The sequence below is a fragment of the Gouania willdenowi genome, chromosome 4, assembly GCF_900634775.1.
Source record: "Gouania willdenowi chromosome 4, fGouWil2.1, whole genome shotgun sequence".
NCBI classification, from domain to species: domain Eukaryota; kingdom Metazoa; phylum Chordata; class Actinopteri; order Blenniiformes; family Gobiesocidae; genus Gouania; species Gouania willdenowi.
The window spans coordinates 29247815-29267963 of NC_041047.1; the positions used below are offsets into that span (position 1 = coordinate 29247815).

Below are 20149 nucleotides of genomic sequence, written 5' to 3' on the forward strand. Positions count from 1 at the left end.
AAATTCAATGAATCTCGACAATATTTGGAAGATGGAAAATTCCCCATTCATGACTGCAGTCATTTTATGTCTCAAATAGTTGAAAAAACTCAATTTTCCTTACAATGACACCCAAAAAAAAAACCAAAATTGGTCACAATATCAATAAAATAAACATTATCCTGCAGAGACTGATATCCGTCACTTAATGCCTGGATATTGTGGGCGTCTTACATACCTAATCTATCATTTATACGTCGTATAAAGTGCAAACGTGGGGACATTAATGTTGAAATTGCTAGTTTTCCAGCCCAAAACTGACCTGTGACTAAAATTTGGAAAAGGAAACGTGCATTATATATTTTTTTATACTTTAATTTGAAATAGTTTTCTTTGCGACCATCCCATTCCTTTGAAACTATAATCCTGATCTGATTTATTTTCAATGTTTTGGTTAACTGATACAGTTTAAAAAATATATACATCAAGTCAAATGTTATGGTCTTCAGAACTGCATATGTGGCTCAAAAATAATAATAAAGATGAGTATAAATGCCACAATCAACTGTTTAGAGGTAATATTCAAAATGCAAGAAAAAGGCATATATATATATATATATATATATATATATATGCAGGCATGAGAGTAAAAACTATGAACATTACAACAATTGACAAAATATATTTCGATTATTGATTGACAAAACCCCCCCAACATATTTCACACACAAAGAGCTTCACTGTGGAAAAAAAATTAAAATAAAAAAAACACATTTTATTGTAATCAACACCAAAATAACAAAAACAGGGAATGACATTAACTTTTAAAACAGCTTAAATTGCCATTACATCTTAAAAGTTATTAAAATTTTGGCTCAATTGGTCCAGCATCTTGTCTGAAGAGGCCTTGTAATAGGTAGTTAAATAGGAAAGATATACACATATATCATGAAATAAATAGAAAAATTAAAACAATTTAAGTAAAACTTAACATTCTTCAAAATTTGCTTATGATCAGAAAACAGGTAAATCATCTTCACATCTTGATCATTTCAAGGTATAGCGGCATTTAAATGAAAAAAAAAAAAAATGGAAGCAATAAAACCTGAAAATAGCCAATATCGTAGCTTATTGAATAATTTACATTTTGTACTGTATGAATGGACAAATGAGATATTAGAAACTCACCTTTATTGTGCTGGTAAATATATGGTAGGCTATTGCCTTTAGTCCAGCATGAACACAGGAATGAAGTGAGGACAATGAATGAAAAAAAGCTGCTCAATAAAGATGCTTTGAATCCTTAAATAGTTCTAATCAATACGTTTAGGTACGAGTCTCTAAAAGGGGAACAACAGGCTCAAAGGTCAATTGTGGGAGTTCAAATATTTGTTATTTATTGTTTGACTGTGACTAAGTGGGGTGCACGATGGCGTAGTGGTGAGCACGTCCACCTCACAGCATGAAGGTCCTGGGTTTAAGTCCTGGGGTGGACACTTGGGTCCTTTCTTTATGGAGTTTGCATGTTCTCCCCTGGGTACTCTGGCTTCCACGCACAATCCAAAAAACATGACTGTTAGGTGGATTGGAGTGTGTGTGTGTGTGTGTGTGTGTGTGTGTGTGTGATGCCCTGCAGGGTGTACCCCCCACCTAGCGCTCGAGAAACCCTGAAAAAAAGCAAGCGGGTTCAGAAAATGGATGGATAAATGTAACCGAGGACAACGATGTAAGCAATAAGAAAAATGATTTATGTGACTAAAGTCAACAAACTGAACATGTTTCACTTTACAGGGATGAAATGAAAATGCATCTTCTAACCATGGAGGACGATGACATATGTCACACATACTTCTCAAACATAGCAGAGAACAGAGAGTGACAGTGAGGAGGTCATGAACTGACAAACGTTTTCACCCTCATGGAACACACGGTCAGAAGGCACGGCCAGATGTGCTTCAGTGTTTTCGCTCTCTCTGCTGAGTGAGACACGTCGTTACTACGACGCCTGAATCAGTTTCTAGCAGCGATGACGACAGACAGGGCAACGCCGCCAATAGCTACTGCAGTGGCACCAAACAGCCACTTCCAGCTAAAACCCTGGGAAAAGACAAAAGAACAAAACAGTGGAGTAAACACAAGGAAAGTGGCGACATTAAATAATTCCCTATCGTGGCTAAAGCTCCATGTTGATTACCAACCTTAATATTAAATATTTTACAACTTCAGTCATTATCACGGTTGGGGTCAATTCTAATTGTAATTGTGTTATTTACAATTATGGCGTAATTATAGTTGTAACTGTAATCATAATTTAATTGTAATTGAGTTCAAATAATTGACTTTGCAATTGTATTTGGCAAGGAAATTCTATAAAAACTACAATTTAATTAAAACACAAAACCGGGGAACCATGTTAGAATTATATGGCTTACACATACCTGTATGTAGTTAACAAATATTAAATACATTGAAATCAAAGGGTAAACTGACAGAAAAAAAACTCAGACACCCACACCAAAGACATTCATACTAATATTTTTATTGATAGGCAGTCTAACAATGTAACCGAAAGATGAAAAACAAATTAGATGATAGATCATATTTTTGTTGTATTTTAAAGCTGATTTAAGACATGGGTCAAACTGACTCATCATAAGAGATGCTAACAGAAAGCTAACACAAGAGGAAGGTTACGTTTTATGGACTCATTTATTAAATGCTCAGTAATTGTGATCAATCGAATTTGAACTTTAGTCATTGAAAACGTAATTGTAATTGACTTTCAGCGGAAAAAAAAAATTGTAATTCTAACTGTAATTGGAAAAAATGCTGGTCACCGTCATCATAATTGAGTTGTAATTAAACATGGATAATTGAAGACGTAATTGTAATTGAAGCAGGAATAGATGACTATGGTTGGGGTCAAAGAATGAGCATCTCACCCATGTTGACTTGGCCTGATGTTTGTGGGTGCTGCTGCTACTGGAGGGGTTCCCCAGCATCTTCTTATACATGGCCTGCTCTGCCCCCCTCTGCTCAGAGTGCTTCTTCACCAGCTTGGAGAGCTCAGCGTGGATGGTCTTTAATGGACAGAGACGTACCAAATTCAACATGTAAAATAAAAGTCATTTATATTCAGCGAGCACAGAGTGACTCATAACACAGCTATAGCTTTAAAGCAGTAATCATCCAATGGCTATTGTATCATCTCTGGCAGGTGTTGAGGTGGAGACTTTTACACGGTTTCAACAGCTTTAGTCAAATTCAATTCCAGACTTTTTTTTTTAAAGCCATTTGAAATTAAATTCAAGACCAACTTCACAGTAAACACAATTGGGGGAACAAATGCCTAATCAACTACATAGAGTTAGGGCCAATTTTTTCCAGGGTCCAGTGCAGACGTGCAACTGGCGGCCCACAAAGTAAACACACAAGAAGTCAATAAAACACACACACACACACACACACACACACACAAAAAAAACCCGGCACAAATAAACAAAAACACACAAGATGACAAAAATAGCCACAAATCTATAAAACAAAAATACAAAAAAAAATAAAAGTCATTAACAAAAATCTTTGTTTACATTTTCTCATGTTGTTGAAAATTGCTACTAGCATGACGCGCATCTACATGGAGACGCGCAGCGACCACGTCACTGTTCTGTAGTTGGTTCTGCTGTCGTTATTGCACAATGTTATAGTAAATTATGTATATATATATTTTTTATAAAAACAATTGTCACCATTTATTTTGAGTTTAATGCTTTTATTTTATTGCAAGACAAACAATACAAGCAAACACAAAACCAAAAAAAAAAACAAAGTACAGGACGAAAGTTGATTAGTTACAGTTAATATTAGAGATGTCCCGATACGATACCGATATTGCAGCCTTGAGTGTTGGTCGATACTGGTATCGATACAATACAATATCAGCACAAATCATACATACTTTTATTACCGACACTAATACCCCTAAATAATATACACAGAGGGTGGCGTGTGTGTGTGTGGTTATTAATAGTCAAGTGAATGAGAGGGAGGAATAAATAAAAAATGGAAAATTATTATTAAATAATTATTGCTATTAGTATGTCACCATCACCCACCAGTCCACCACCAGTGCCTGCCCGGAAGGATCACACCCCCCACCCTGGGCCCCAAGGCCGTACCCCCAAACACCATCGCTCCAAACAAACCCCCCGCGAGCGACCACCAATAACAAACTTAACAGGTGCCCCCGACCACCAGCCAACAGCCCCCCACCCTGGGATCCGGGATTTTAAGACTTTTTAAGGGTCCGCGGGAACCTGATTTAGTTGGCTCCGATAATGTACAAATAAGGTGTCCCGACCCAACATTGATATCGATCTAATATCAAAAATAATAAAGAGTATCAGATTAAATTAAACTGCTTCTAAAATCTAAGACAATTTGTTTTTATTGAATTAATTGAAGTTATTTTTCAGGGTCTTCTGATTTATTCTTTATTAATTATTTTCTTCAATTGTAGAATATTATTATGTTAAAGGTGAAAATATATGATATGTAGCCCATTCATTAATAATAAATATGTTAGGTTAATTTTTTCAGACCTACTGTTGCTGACTATTCTTCTCTGATGGAGTAATATCACTTAATTCCACACTACAAAACAATTTTAGTTTTCTGAATTTTTCCTCTGGGGTTCAAAAAACTATATCCATCTCATGCAGACATGGACAACTGACAGCCCGGGGGCCACATGCGGCCCTCAATCTAAGTTTGTGCAAAGTAAATGCATAAAAACTCACATATAAAACCCCAACAAAAACATACAAAACGAGAGAAAAATGAACAAAATTACTCCAAAAAGCACCAAATTCTAGAAATTGCACAAAACTACAACAATACACAACTTTTCTTCAAAAACACACAAGATGACTATAAGCACACATGCAAATGACAGAAAAATGGCTTAAAATCCCAACTACAAATATGCACAATACACACAAAATGAGTATAAAAACCCACAAACCTTTTGTTCCTTCCTGTATTAATGCTCAAATCACTGGTTATTCTAAATGTTTATAATGTGGTCATCAGATCTAACAATCATATTTGTGTGGCCCTGTCGTGATAACAGTTACCCATCTCTGATCTAGTGTCATAATAAACATGTTACATTATATAATAAAGTGATAATCATTCATTCAGATTTAGGATGGGGAATGTAAAGACCTCACACAAGTGAGCGCTGTGCGTTTGCAGAATCCAGAAACACTGGGTCATGTCTTGCTAAATCAGCATTTTTAACATTTACACTGTTTCCAAAAGATAATGCTTAATCTAATCTACACTGCATGTGTTGCCAGGAACAGGAGGACAGACCATGTGCAGCAGCTATTGGAGCGGAGTGGGATGTGAAGTATTGAGCAGGAGGAACATGCTGCTGCAGCGTGGAGCAGCTCCAACATGCCTACACATTCCACTGAGCTGTGACAAATGCCCTTGTGTGAGCAAAACGCATATATACACCCAGTCATACAAGCAGACACCCATAAACAGGTATCACATATGGTCAACCTATTTACAGCAGCCAGATGAAAATAGCTTCTCTGAAATGATGAATCAGCAGTGCTGCTGACCTTGCACACACAGCACTTGACATGGTAGTTTACCCTATTACACCCCCTACTGGCTAATCATAATAAGACAACATAAATAAGGGGTCGCCAACATTTATTAAACCATGAGCTACTTCAAAGTTACTGATTAACCCAAAAGTCTACCAGTTTGATATACTGTACATTGAAATACTAAAATTTCAGTTTTACTTTCATCAGCGGGAAAGAAAATGAAGCATGACTAGCATTAACTTTAAAAGCTAATAAATACTTAACATGCAACACTTTATTAATTTTAATTTCTGCAATTGTTCCAATTTTCATGACCACTTCTGAAACATTTCATCAGAAATCATCATGTACAGTACAACTCCAAAATAGACATACACCAAAAACAGGGTTTGTGTAGCTTTGAACAAATAAGTAAGGACAATTGCAGTTACAGAACTGCTTTCAAACTAACCACATGTATTTCCACAAAACCCATAAACAAGCAAGAACACATGTAGTATATACCAGTGGTTCTTAACATTTTTTGGCTCTAGTACCCCCTTTCTCTAATTTCTGAATCTAAGTACCCCCTTTATGTCAGACTATAACATATTGCTCAGAATACTGTAAAAAAAACAACTATAGATCATAACGATGGAATGAATGAGTGAAAACGCACATTTTAAAGAATCTCATATTGTAAATAAGTGGAAAGAAACAGTATTTAGTGGCTATATTTATTTAATTAATAGATTGATTTCTATTAATTTGAGAAACTCTGGTATCTACAATAGAGTGAGTGAGTGTCAGGGTTATTATACTTCTTGAAATTTAATTTGTTTTATTTAGTTTTTCAAATTTTACCTTTTTTGTTTTAGTTAGTTTAACAAGTAATTACATGGGGGTGACAAAGGAAGTGGTAAATGAATATACATAATTTAAGACCTGACAAAATATCATTTAAGACCTAGTTTAGAAAATATGGACATATTCAAGATTTGATATCATCAATTGTAGTTGGTTCCCAGTTTGTTCATGTTTCTTTGCCTTCTCTGAAAAGTGCTTTAAATGGGTCCTTCCTGTCTGTATCCATGCTGAGTCAGCAGGTATGCAGGGAAAGCAGAATTACTGAATTCATCTTTTTTCATTTTGCTTCTCCTTCTAACGTTCCATGCTTTCACCTGTCAATCAGCCACTTTATGATGGACCACTGTGACGTCAGCCCCCCCATGGCGGGAGGTGGTGTTGTGTAAATGATCCAGCTGCATTCAACTCTGCACAGCCGCAGACTGTATCTGGGCGCATGTAAGCTGCGCCACAGACACTCCAATGACTCATATTGAAGAGGAGTTTACTGCATGTACAACTTATAACAAGAGTGGACAGTAAAGATTTTTGAGCCCCAAGGAGGAAACACGTCACCAATCAGACACAGATGAACAAAACTACTTTTCATATCATCATTATCTATATAATATTTATTCTGATTATCTAAATACAAATATACATTTGTTTTTGTAGTATTTTTAATTCATTATTAATTTTTTATATCTTACTCAACCTAACGTGACGAGTGGTGGGGCGGCGCCCGAGCACCCGCTATTGACCAGCCGCCACTATCTGTGACATAAGAAATCCCCTCCCCCCTGGGATAAATAAAGTTATTCTGATCCTGATACAATTCAACGATTATGCAAGATTTTATAAAACGCTTAAAAAACATAAAAATCTTAAAAACTAAAATCTGCACCATATTTAACAAAAACTGTGATACTTGAACACATTTGTCAAAAAGTGAAAAAAAATAAATAAAACATTTATAGATGGTTAATGTGAGAAGAAGGCTGAGCTCATTGGGGACTAGTGGTGTTAGAACAGGCCTGAGGGCACCTCTATTGGTCCACGTGGGCTATCTGATGCCCACGGCCCCTGTGTTGGTGACCCCTGCCCTAAATGTAATTAGGAGGTTAGGGCAGACATAGTGTACCTTGTTGCTTGGCTCCAGCTTTAGGGCCTTCCGTAGTGTTTGGATGGCCTCTGAGTATTCTCCTTGCAAGGCCAGGACCTGGAGTGAACACATCATCATTAACAGGACGACCTGCCAAAACCTACAACAGCATGTACCGTACCTTTCCCATGCGGAAAAGTGCTTTCACATTTTCAGGCTCATGTGCCAGCGCTGAGACGCAGGACTTTAGCGCTGCATCGTGGTGGTCTAGTTTCAGCTGAGAAGCAGCCATGTTGTTAAAACATTTCACTTTCACATCCATCAGCTGGTTCTCCTCTTCAGGGCTAATATCAACTGCCACAGAAACAGGAAACAGTAAAAACTCATGCACTATCAACGACCAACAAAAGCATCAATCCAGTCATACTATAGTTTCACATTGGCCACTTGCATTGATTTTATTTGGATAATAGTTGTGAATTTACAATGTTCCATGAAAAGTTCCTTTTGTGACTTGTAAATACCAATACCAATGGTCATGTTGTTGTTGATGTTATGTTTGTTAATGACATGTTTTTACTGCTGATTTTACATTTTTTTGCTGCTGATTTTAATGTTCTTATTGATTTTTATGCTGTTGAATGTTTTCTGTTGCACTTTATGATCATGTAAAGCACAGTGAGTTGCCTTGTGTATGAAATGCACTATACTAATACATTTGCCTTGCATTGCCTAAACATGCATTGAACAAAAATATTAATGCAACACTTTTGTTATGGCTCCCATTTTTCATGAGCTGACTCGGATCTAAAAGTTTTTCTATGTACACAAAGGCCTATTTCTTATAATTTTGTTCAAAAATTTGTAACGGATCACGAGTACTTGAGTTGCTTTTATGAGTACATTTTGAAATCAGTCATTTTACTTGTACTTAAGTACATTTTAAAAGATGGAATTTATTACATTTCTATACCCAAACCATTACTGAGTAAATTATAATTTTGTGTTTTAAAATGATCAACAGACATTATGAAACTACAAATGAACTAAATGACCAGACAACAATCAAATGTATTACATCATAGTCGACCAATCAGATTAAGCATAATGCATGGCGCCAAAACAGCATTGAATGCTGGTTATTTTCTCAGTTTTACAGTTCATAAATGTATCTATATAATTTTTTAGTTTTTAAATTGAATTTATTGGTGTTATTTTAGTTCTTTTAAAAAGGCTTGTACATTTTGACAAAACTTTTATTATATACAGATGCTGATGTGCAAAATTTAATCTCTTCCTTTTTAAGTTTATACATGAGATGTTTATTGTATGCAAGGGAACCATGGCAACATTTATTACCAAAACAACTAGTAACTTTTACTTTGAGTACTATTTAATTGAGCCCTTTTTACATATGACTTACTTGTACTTGAGTACAAATTAAATCAAGTAACAGTAATTCTACTTGAGTAGAATATATATAAGTACTCTTTACACCTCTGCAAATTAATGTTAGTGAGCACTTCTCCTTTGGCACCATAATCCCTCCACCTCACAGGTGTGTCATATCAAGATGCTGATTGCACAGGTGTGCCTTAAACTGTCCACAATAAAAGGCTCTAAAGTGAACAGTGTTATCAGACGGATGTTCCTCTGGCTCCGCTTTAGGTTCATCATCTCCATCATTGCTGTTGCTGGTTGATGTGGAAAAGTTAGTTTAAAAAAAAAAAATGAAAACAAAACTCTCTATTTTGTGATGAGTGCCATGAGATGACTTTTTGTATTAGGCTGCGCTATATAAATAAGGTTAAATTGCATAGATTATGCAGCCTAATCAGTATCTTGATATGACACACCTAGATTATCTCTGCAAAAGGAAAAGTGCTCACTGACACAGATTTAGACACATTTGAGAGAAATGGGCCTTTTGTCAACGTAGATAAAGTTCAGCTCATGGAAAACGAGTACATAAAACTAAAACTTTTGTTTACATATTTTTGTTCAGTTTATCTTGTATCTGTTTCACAATTGTCTTCAAATTCTCTGTAAACTTTGTGTAATGAAGGATTCACCAACCTTTTTGAAACTCTGAGCTACTTTATAGGTACTGTGTAGTCCGAAGGGCTGTCAGTTAGAAAAGCACTTCTTTAAATGCTACATTTTTACTGTTTCACTTTAATTAGAGGGTACATGAGTAGGCAAGACTAGCAGTAACTTAAAAAATGAAATATTTAAGTTTCAACATGAAACATTGTATTTCTCATAATTTATACAACTAGTACAGTGCCCGTCAGAAGTATGTAATCATATAGTGGGAGGAGCTTAAGTAGAGTTGTCAATTACGGCCAAATGAGTATGTGTTTGAAGGTTGGATGTACAAAGAGGTGTACATACTCTGTACTCTGTAGTGTTATAAAGGGGTTTATTTGTGGGTGCAAAGTAAAATAGTGTGTAGGATTTCCCTGGTTCAATTCTATGGGACATGCACATGATAAATGTGTTTGGTTTTTTTTTGTTTGCTGTATTTTTCTGTAATGTATGTTTTTTGGAGTCATAATGTGTATTTTTGTATCTTTCTGTGCATTGTTTGTATAATTATTGTTTTTTGTTGCCATTGTAGTGTGATTATTCAGTCATTTTGTGTATTTTTGTATATTTTTTGGTGAATTGTGCATTTCTGTTGTCATTTTGTGTATTTTCTGTAAAAAATTTAGTTTTGTGTATTTTGAGTCATTTTCATATTTTTGTTGCTGTATTTTTCTGTAATTAATGTTTTTTGGAGTCATTCTGTGTGTTTTTGGAGCCTTTTTGTATATTTTTGCGCATTTCTGTTGTCGTTTTGTGTACTTTTTGGATAAATAATGTTTAGGTTTTTGTTTTATTTTACTCAATTAGTATATTTTTATTATAAATACCTTATGTGTGGCGTGGGTGTGTTTGGAGAATTATTTGAGAAGTATTTGGAAGCCGAAAGCCAAAGTTTCAGGTTGAACAGATAATGCGTCGGGGAGATATTCGCTCCACAAACACGCACGCAGACCTTTCCTGCTTTTATAGGTGGATAGTTTCATTTTCATTAAATTTGAAAGAAAATCCACCTTGCGTTTTTAAAATAATTTCTTATATATGACATACAACTGACCTTACACCAGATCTGCAACACCTAAAAACATTTGTCAAAATGTTTTAGTGAAAATAATTATTTTAAGATTGTTGATTTTATACTTAAAAATTGTATCAGTTGTATTTAACTCTAGTAAGTATTAATTACATCTGTCATCTGTATTTATCTTTGTGAGTTTGAATCCTGGAAAGTAAATCAGATTTTAGATGACTTTTAGATTTGAGCTCCTGAGGGCCACATGGCTGTGGGCACCATGCTGATGACCGCAAGTGTAACGTAATCACAAACCCTAAAAAGGCATGAACCGTGTTATTAAGTAAAAACAAAAAAGCCTTAATATCTAAAAGGGATTCCATCACCTTTAGAACTGGACTCTGTTATTTGCAGGGCGATGCCATACGAGTTGACGGCAAAGGCGTAGTCTCCGCGCTGATAGTGGACATTGCCTCGCTCCCTCTTGCTGGTGGCCAGGGTGATCTTCTGAGGGGGGGGCATCAGCTCCAGGTCTGGAGCATCGGTAGCTTCCAGCAACTTCACTTCAAGTGACAGCTCAGCCATTGAGGGAATCTCAGGATCAAGACTGGAAGGAGGAAAAACATAATCAAGCTAAAGCTAAGAAAGTAAAATCATTTAAAGAATATTTAAGTGCTTTGTTACAACTGTGAGCTTAAATATCATTAGGACATCCTCATTACTTTCCACGGGCTCCATATGCATATTTTCCATCAGTGTGGATGAGCGCCGTCTCTCCCATTTCCATGAGCTGCACCGTCAGATCCAGTGCCTGAAAAAACAAAATCAAATATCTGCTGTGATTTATGGATCAGAAAAATAGGTACACAGGAGAGTCAAAGCCAGCATGTGAGCACATGGTGAGGTTCTACCTGAATGACGTCTCCGTCTCCAAGTGTGAACCAGAGCTCTGGCAGCTCCTCCACCGGCGTCCCATCCATCAGGCACGTTTTTAGATGAATCTTTACATTCTGTCCTTTCTGTGGCCAACTGTCTCTTCCTGCTCCAGCGTGCAGCACCTTTTTCTTTAGCAGCCCATTTCCTGTCCAGGGTCATAGACTTCATAGTGAGCAATGTTGGGAGTAACACATTATTACAAAAGTAAAGAGTTACTGTAATATATTCCTTTTTTCAGTAATATAATGCATCACTGAAACAAAAATCAGCATTAACACAGTAACGCAAGTTACATGGAGACTTTAAAGGTGCAGTCTGCAACTCTTTTAAAAGTGACATTTTGTCATATTTGCTAAAGCTGTCACTATGTAAAAACAGCTTTATATCAAACTAGTAGTTTGTGTGTAAAAAACAGGCTCATTGAGTTCCACCTGCTGCTCCTGCAGCCTTTGGCAGATTTCCAGAATACACTGCGACCGAGCAAAAAGAACCAATCAGAGCCAGGATTGTGTTTGATGGGCTGTCTGACAGCTGTTGCTCACAGACCCCACCCCTTTGCCGGAGCAGTAACGCCATCTTTTTTACAGTGTATGGTCTGGAGGAGTAGAAGATGGAATTAGCAACTTTTCTGCTTGAAAGGTAATTACTGCTGCATGATTTACATTATGTTTGATTTGTAACTGTTACACTAGAACTCTGTAGTGCGTGTGTTGTTCATGTGGATGCAGTAGCCTCCGTGTGGGCTGCTGTAAGTGACACTGTGTTGCTGCTGCTGAGGTGTGTGCACATAGAGAGAGAGAAGCGCTGCAGTAATATGCTTTGTTGGATGTTATATTAGTGTGATGTTGCTGTCGAACTAACGTTAGCATGTTAGCTCCTCTGAGGGAGGAACTTTGGAAAGTTTGGAGGCAGAGAAAGAGAGCAGCGGGAGAGAGGGGAGAGAGAGGGATCTGAGAGTTGCAGACTGCACCTTTCATGAATTCCACTGATATTCCAATGAAAACTAATTAAAAAAAACACACACACACAAAGGTTTTTGTTTAAAATATACAAAGTTGTATTTGGTAAATAGCCTTTTTGGCTCTAATACATATTTTATATCTTATTTCAATTACATTAAAAATGTATTTACAGTTACATTTTACATTTCCAGTCATTTGTTTTATGATGAATGATTGAATGTTGTATTCCTAGAGGATGTTTTTGTTAGCCTAGGTTTAAGCATTGTTTTGCAAATGTTGCACATTTTAAATGAATGACTATCTGTTTACATTGTTACATAAGAATATGTGAAGGTGCTGATGACTGATTCAAAGGTCAATAAAACATTATAAGGAAAAGGAAAGTGTTTTTGTCACATCATATTTGTAGACACAAATCTGTAATGGTATCAATGTAATAACATTAGTATTTTAAAATGGCTTCACATAACATACATGTGTGATGAGCTAAAAGTAACTTAAAGTAGTGTTTGGAATACAAACAAGATACATGCTTATGCCTGTAACTAGTAACACAAAATGTATTACAATTTTAGAGAAACTTGCCCAACACTGACAATGAGACATTGCTGAGTCATGCTGCAGTGCTCACAGCTCAAACACTTTCATGGAGATCACAACGCCTAAAGCTCCTGAATGTGAACTCAATTAGATTCCATGGTATCTCTGATTAATAATCAATACTGGGATAGTACATTGATGAGACACAAGTAACATTATTTTGAAGTACTTCAGTCCTACTCCTCGCTAACCTTTAAAAGCCTTTTTTTCTACTATGACTAAATGTGATTAACATCATACCACATTATAAACCATATTGATTATTATTTAAAAAAAAAAGACACTGACCATTAGAGCTGAAGATCTTTGCCCGGGTCGGATTGCGTTTCGATTAGCGCGAGAAAGATGAGCAAATGCTAAGGAGGTGAATTGAAAGGCCTGCATTTGGCAAATCAATACATTATGTTTAAAACCATTTCAAGGACTCGTTCTTGAGCTGTGTGGGCCCAATAAAATCACTTTTATTTTTTTTCCCAAATTTCTGTCTTTTTCACATTATTATTTTTTTTATTCCGTTTTTTCTTCTGAAAATATCAGTTTTTAACTCGTGAGGAAACAAAATAAATACTAATCATAAAAGAAAACCATAATTAAACAAAAATTAATGTCAAAAATCAAAATGTAATTTAAAATAATGAGTAAGCTACAATTAAAAGGGAAGCATTAAGGCTGATATCCGGAGTTTCTGAGAAATCTATATTTATGTATGATTCTTTTGAAATGCAAAAAAATACCTAACGAATCTTTTACTATGGTCTACTGCTGGTTAGGGTGGGCATCGTTTGGATTTTAACAATTCTGTTTCGGTTCCTGTTCTAAATGATTCTCGATTCCGATTCTTTGAGTTGTGCAGGTCAACAGGTCACAGATTTCACAATATATTTTTTTTAATTTGAAAAAGCCTTTACACAGGCCATTTTTATTGATTCACTTAGTTGATACAGTTTAATTTGGTTGCTGTAATGTAACTAGGGTATTCCATTACAAAGGTCTCCAACTGTAACTGTAGTTTTATTTCAGCAAGGTTCACTTTTACAAACAAGTTGTCAGCAGTCTAAAAAACAAAAAGCTACAGGTAGATGTGAAACTAAATAAAACAAATTCAAACCCTGGAACACTCATGTGACAAATAAATCAACAGTTCTTGTTGAGAAAGATTATTATTATCCTGGATACAGTGGAAACAGAAACTATAAAAATAGTTATATTGTGAACCTATTTATATTGTAGGGAACATATTATATACAAATGTGTAATTGGAGTCTAAAGCCACAAAAAACAACACTTTAAAAAGAAAATAGACTAATATAAAACCTTTTTACAGTTATTTGGGTCATTCTGCGCTAGTGCAACTTGCGGCAATGACACGCTGGTGACAACATAATCCAAGATGGCGGCGGCCCGGACGACAGCCGACGCTATTTAATAAGAGCCTTAAAAGACATGGATATAATGAAAAGAGTGGATGGACAGAGGCATAAACATGCAGACTTACCCACGAACCTCGGTAAACGAAAAAGGCTTCACCAGTCGGCAGGCACTAGGACCCAGAGGCGGAGTAAATGCGTCCATGTACAGGCTGTACACACACACCGCAGTGGCGTTCTGAACGCATCTTATACAAACCCTGCGGAAACTAGTGCGGGCATTTAGGAATCGAAATGCAAACATCTTCGTAACGGTTCTGGAACCGGACGTACGGAAGCGGTTCCTATTTGGAACCGGTTCTCGGTGCCCAACCCTACGGCTGGTCATTCATATACATTAATATATATATATATACATACAAATGGAAACGATCGTCGAGTGCACCCAGCCAATAGGCTTCGACTTCCTATTTTTGAGTCTGTCAATCAAAGTGAATGGGGAACTGTACACAGAGACAAGGCCGCGCGACACAACAGCAAACAGGTAAATATGATTTTGGCTCTTACCCGACCCATAGAAATTTATCAATGCGACCCGATGCGACCTCGTTATGTTCCACCATGCGCGTGCAGAAAAGTAGAGGCGTGGCTTCTGGTAGTTTGGCAGAGGCAGTGGGAGGAAGTGGAGCTGTTAAGGGTCACCCAATTTCTCCTCAGGGATCAATGGTTTACTGAATCTGAGCAGGTTTATTGATTAAGTTTTGATCAACTTAATTCAAAATTAACCTAATTTAAAATATACTGATGACATCATTGCAGACCATAATGATTAAACAAAAACAAATGGACGCAAAGATGCATCAGTTATTTCACCACTAGGGGCCAGAATAATGGGAGGGGGTGGGCAGTGTACTTAACGAGCGGCCCCCGGAAACATTTCCCCGTTTAAAAAAAAAAAAACAAAGTCCTTTGCCTCACAGTGACAGCGTTTCATCCACATTCTGTCAATTTCTACGTTCAACAATAGATTTCGTTTTCATTGGTTAATGCTGTGATTCTGTCCGCAATTCCGTTAACGTGGAAATTATTGGGCCCCCGCTGTGTGTGCGCACATGTTGGACATGTTTGGCTTTATTCGGGTTAGGATCGTATTCTGTCAGGCTCGGGCTGTGTCCGGTCTGAATGGACTAACTCGATTACAGCTGTACTGACCACGCCATGATCTTGAAAAATAAAGTCTTTCTGTACTGTAACTTAAGATTCAAAATATTATTTTTCAGGTATATAAAACTGTGGTCTTACAGCACCACCTTTATGTAAATACAATAAGGGAACAACATGTGGAGTGAACCTCCAGCTTACAGCACTGGGGAGTGACTTATATACAAACCACGTCTAAATGATCCATTCAGTCAAAACAGAGAGAAACTCATCAACCAAGCTGTCCTTCTCTTTTCCTTCATTGGATCATAAACACACAAGCATTCTGCTACCTGTGTTTTGCATTTAATTTAATCATAAACTAGTTTATGTCCAATGGGTAGTAGTGGTGTAAAAAAATAAAATAAAATAGATTTCCCGATATATCGCATTTTTTGGGTGCCAATTTAAATCGATTTTATTTATTTTTTATCTTTTTTTTTTTTGTAATAATTTTTTAAAAAAAAATTCTGATATTTTTCCAATATTTTTTTATTGTATTTTTCATAATTTCGTGGATGTGTGTTTTCTACTGCTGGAGACATTGTCACTTCTCAGCGGAGCAGCCTAACTAAAAATTGTGCCACTTCCGCACCTCCACTCTGGTAGATGGCGCCGTAGATATAATAATAATAATAATAATAATAATAATAATAATAAATAGGATGTTTTGAAGCAAATAGTTTTGACTCAATTTGTCCTGTGAATGATCAATATATTTTGATGAACATATACCGCAACTTGATTTTTCATCTCTACATTTAATTTTGATATTAACTGGGTAGAATATAGCGGTATATCGTGATAATATCGTATCGTGACGCAAGTATCGTGGTACGTATCGTATTGCAACATCCTTGCCAATACTCACCCCTAAAGGGTAACTGCTTGTTAATCAAATGATTTTACTAAATATTCGCTGTGAATGCTGTACCACACTGTTTTATGTAATGAAGCATTTGGTTCCTACCTAAGACATCTAACCACTCATCAGCAGGCTGTTGGGGGTCTGAATCTGAAGGGCCGTCTGTTTCTTTCCTCTTGGACTGATCCGGGTCAATGCCATCCCCACCCCCGGCATCTTCCAGAGGAGGGGGCTCATCATCAAACTCTTCCTCGTCCAGCATCTCAAAGTCCTCCCCGCTGTCCAGCAGCGAGGTCAGGCCACTCTTCTTCATGCCTGGCGCACTGTCACCGCTTTGATGGGGGTCCACTGTCTCCGATGTATCAGTCATTGGAAAAACAGCCTGAAACACAAGAAAATGAATTACGAGTACTACTAAAACAAAGTAGATTACCAGTATTAACTGGCAGCTTCTCAGAGTCTCCATTAAAGTCTCACACTAGCCCAGACATGAGACACTGGTGGCACTGGAGCCACAAGCAGCCTTTGGTCTAACTTTGTGCTGCCTTCAGCATAAACATACAAAATTACATTAATACACAAAACTTGGGATGTCGTAATACAACTTTTTCACTTCTGATACGATACCAATATTGCAGCCTTGCGTATCGGCCGATACCAATATTGATCCGACATCAGCACGAATAATACACTATTACTTATTTTGCAGGGTGGAATGTTAGAAAAGGCTTGATCAAGTGATGTTACGCAAACAGAAAACAATAGTCAGCAACAGTATGCTTATATCGGTTATTTTAGATGCATTCTGATAAAATCCGCTATTCGTTTTCTGGCTGATATTGGACCGATATTGATATCAATATCTGATCGGGACACCCCTACACAAAAAAAATATATAGCAAAAATACACAAAATGACTCCCAAAACACTCAAAAACAATATTTAAATACACACAAAAAATTTAAAACAATAAACAAAACGGTAACACTTTACAGTAAGGGCCCTGCATCAAATAAAGGTTATTGTAACGTAGGGGTGTTGAGAAAAAAAATAAAAAATCGATATGGCGCAATATTATGTTGCGCGATTCTAGGATTGATTCCAAATGCATCCATATCAATTTTTTTAAATAATTTAAAAAAAAGACAAAAAAAAAAATATAAAAATATATATATATATATATATATATATATATATATTTTTTTTTTTTCTTTTTCTTTTAATAAAATCTAAAAAGAAAGTACTAACTTTCTGCATTTATTTGTTGTTCTAAGGAAATACCTCAGTTATGTTGCACTAAAGTCATGTTGCACTGAAGTCAAAGTTGGTTTAAAAGCCACAGGCAGATTGTATGTTTTTTTTTTTAATTTTAAGTTGTTGGCACATGGCACGTTAAAGCCAATGTTTTGAGTGTAAAATAAACCAAGAAAATATATTTCATACATAATGTTCTCATGAAGGTGTACACATTTACAGATTAGTTCCTAAGTCGTTTTTTTTAAAAATCGCAATAATCGCGTTATACTTTAATATCGGGATATATCGCATCGTATCGTGACCTATGTATCGGGACACGTATCGCCAGATGCCAGGCAATACACACCCATATTGTAAGAAACACGCAAGATTACCGTACAAAGAAATACATAAAACTAATATCAAATTAAACACAAATAAATAAGGTATACAAAAGACAACAAAAACACAACATTTCATGACAGTGTTAGAGATTGTCTGGTGACACATGCAAATAGTGACCGACTTCCGCCTACATCGAAGGTTGCCGAGGGCTTTCTGATTATTTAACCAAAGCGATAGCAAAATTATAGCTTCACAACTAAAGTAAGGCACAACTTTAAATAACTGTTTTCAGTCAAGTTTGTTCACTTGAGCTTCATCCAGCAGTAGTTGATGTAGCACGCAAAAACAACACAGTAAAAAAAAAAAAGTGAAATTACAAAAACCTCTCCCGAGCACAACAACGGTATACGTTCCTATAATACAGTAAAAAATATCATTAGGATCGCACAAGTTAACACGGTCACCAGATGAGCCACAACACTAGCTAACAGCTCATCAGCGTAGCATCAGCGTTAGCCTAGCCAGCTGTAAGGATTTCCTACATTAGTCAGTAAAATGCGAATGGGTGAATAATATTGTGTTTATCGTTGATCTTCCAGATTCATTGGCTTCCAATGACGTGGGTGATATTAAAGCTTTATTCAGAGTTAAGAGACGCTTACCTTTAACAGTCTTTACAGCGGTTGTTTTGGTCCAGAGCTGAAGCTTCTGTTGGTAATGTGTGTGAAGTCAGTCTGCTGTTGGAAAACAGCCGCACTGTGTAATGTGGGGATGTTAATCAGTGCAAAACATGAACTAACTTCGCTTTATCATCCTAACCTTGAGCTCCTTTCAGTCCTTCCTGTGACGTCATCAATGAGCCCAGATACCCCGGATCATAAACAACACGTGTGAGACCTCACAGGGAGGTTTGATAGAGTTCCCAGTAAACCACCTGTGTCAAACTCATGGCCCGGGGGGCAAAATATGGCCCTTTGGAGAACCCAATTGGGTCCACAGGGTAAAGTAAAAGTCACAGAGAAAACATGAATCATTGTGTAAATGAAACGCTTATATCGCATGATTGCAGTCATTTTTAATGGTAAACTTTTGAAAAAAAATCTTTCAATTTTCCATATTTCCCTTAGTTAAATAGAAATTGGTCACAAAATCAAGGAAATTTAAAGGGAAGATCCTGTTGGGACTGACATCTATCACCTATTGTTGGATATGATCAGTTTCTTACATATTTTGTATTTCATGTATATGTACAAGTGCAAACTAGGGCACAATCATTTTGAAATTACTTGCTTTCCCGCATAAAATCTGTGTCCCACTTGAGATGAAACTGCTTCGTATTTGGCCCCTGAACTGAAATGAGTTTGACACCCCTGCAGTAAAGGGTGTACATCTTGTATCATACATAGGGAAAATAGTGAATTAGAGCGTTCTTCTTGTATTTTTTTTGGAAAACTTGTTTAGTCTAATATATATATATATATGTATATGTTTTTTTTTTTTCTTTTTCTGATTTCTTAATTTCATTTGACTTAAACTGCATTATCCACATTCGACAATTACATCATTTTTGTCACTTTATTTTATGATGTTTCTGTTTTACAGGTTTAAACCCTGGTAGTTTTTTTATGTACTGCGAGTACTGGCTCAGTGACAAACCTGGGAAAAAAAAAAACAAAGAAATAAATATTGTAAACTGTTAGGGTTGTTCGATTCAGAGAATGATTTCCAACTAAAAAGCTATTTAAAAATTGCCAAAAATCCAATTTGTATATTGACAAAATCATTAAAACAGTTTTGTATCACATCAACTCTGTGCACGATTCCAGCAGAAAGAATCTTATCTTTATATAAACATGGGTTATGAATATAATCAGATAATGATCTTCAATCTGACACTTCTTTAGGGCTATTACTGGTATTTAACAAAGTCAGCAGTTTTAGTCCTAACTAGGTGCGTATTGGCAAGGATGTTGCAATACAATGTGTATCACAATACTTGGGCCACGATTAT

The 20149-nt window shown here is 36.3% G+C and overlaps 1 protein-coding gene across 1 annotated transcript; it reads right to left on the reverse strand.

Annotated features, from left to right (window-relative positions):
- Positions 1-733: 733 nt before the first annotated feature.
- On the reverse strand, positions 734-18997 carry fkbp8 (FKBP prolyl isomerase 8). Its single transcript, XM_028445204.1, has 9 exons — positions 18801-18997; positions 16663-16939; positions 11539-11708; positions 11350-11438; positions 11014-11234; positions 7712-7884; positions 7570-7647; positions 2922-3059; positions 734-2076 (listed from the first exon to the last, which is right to left on the reverse strand). Exons 2-9 carry the CDS (start codon positions 16925-16927, stop codon positions 1990-1992), a joined length of 1221 nt encoding a protein of 406 aa, XP_028301005.1. The 5' UTR covers positions 16928-16939; positions 18801-18997; the 3' UTR covers positions 734-1989.
- Between the last annotated feature and the right edge of the window lie 1152 nt (positions 18998-20149).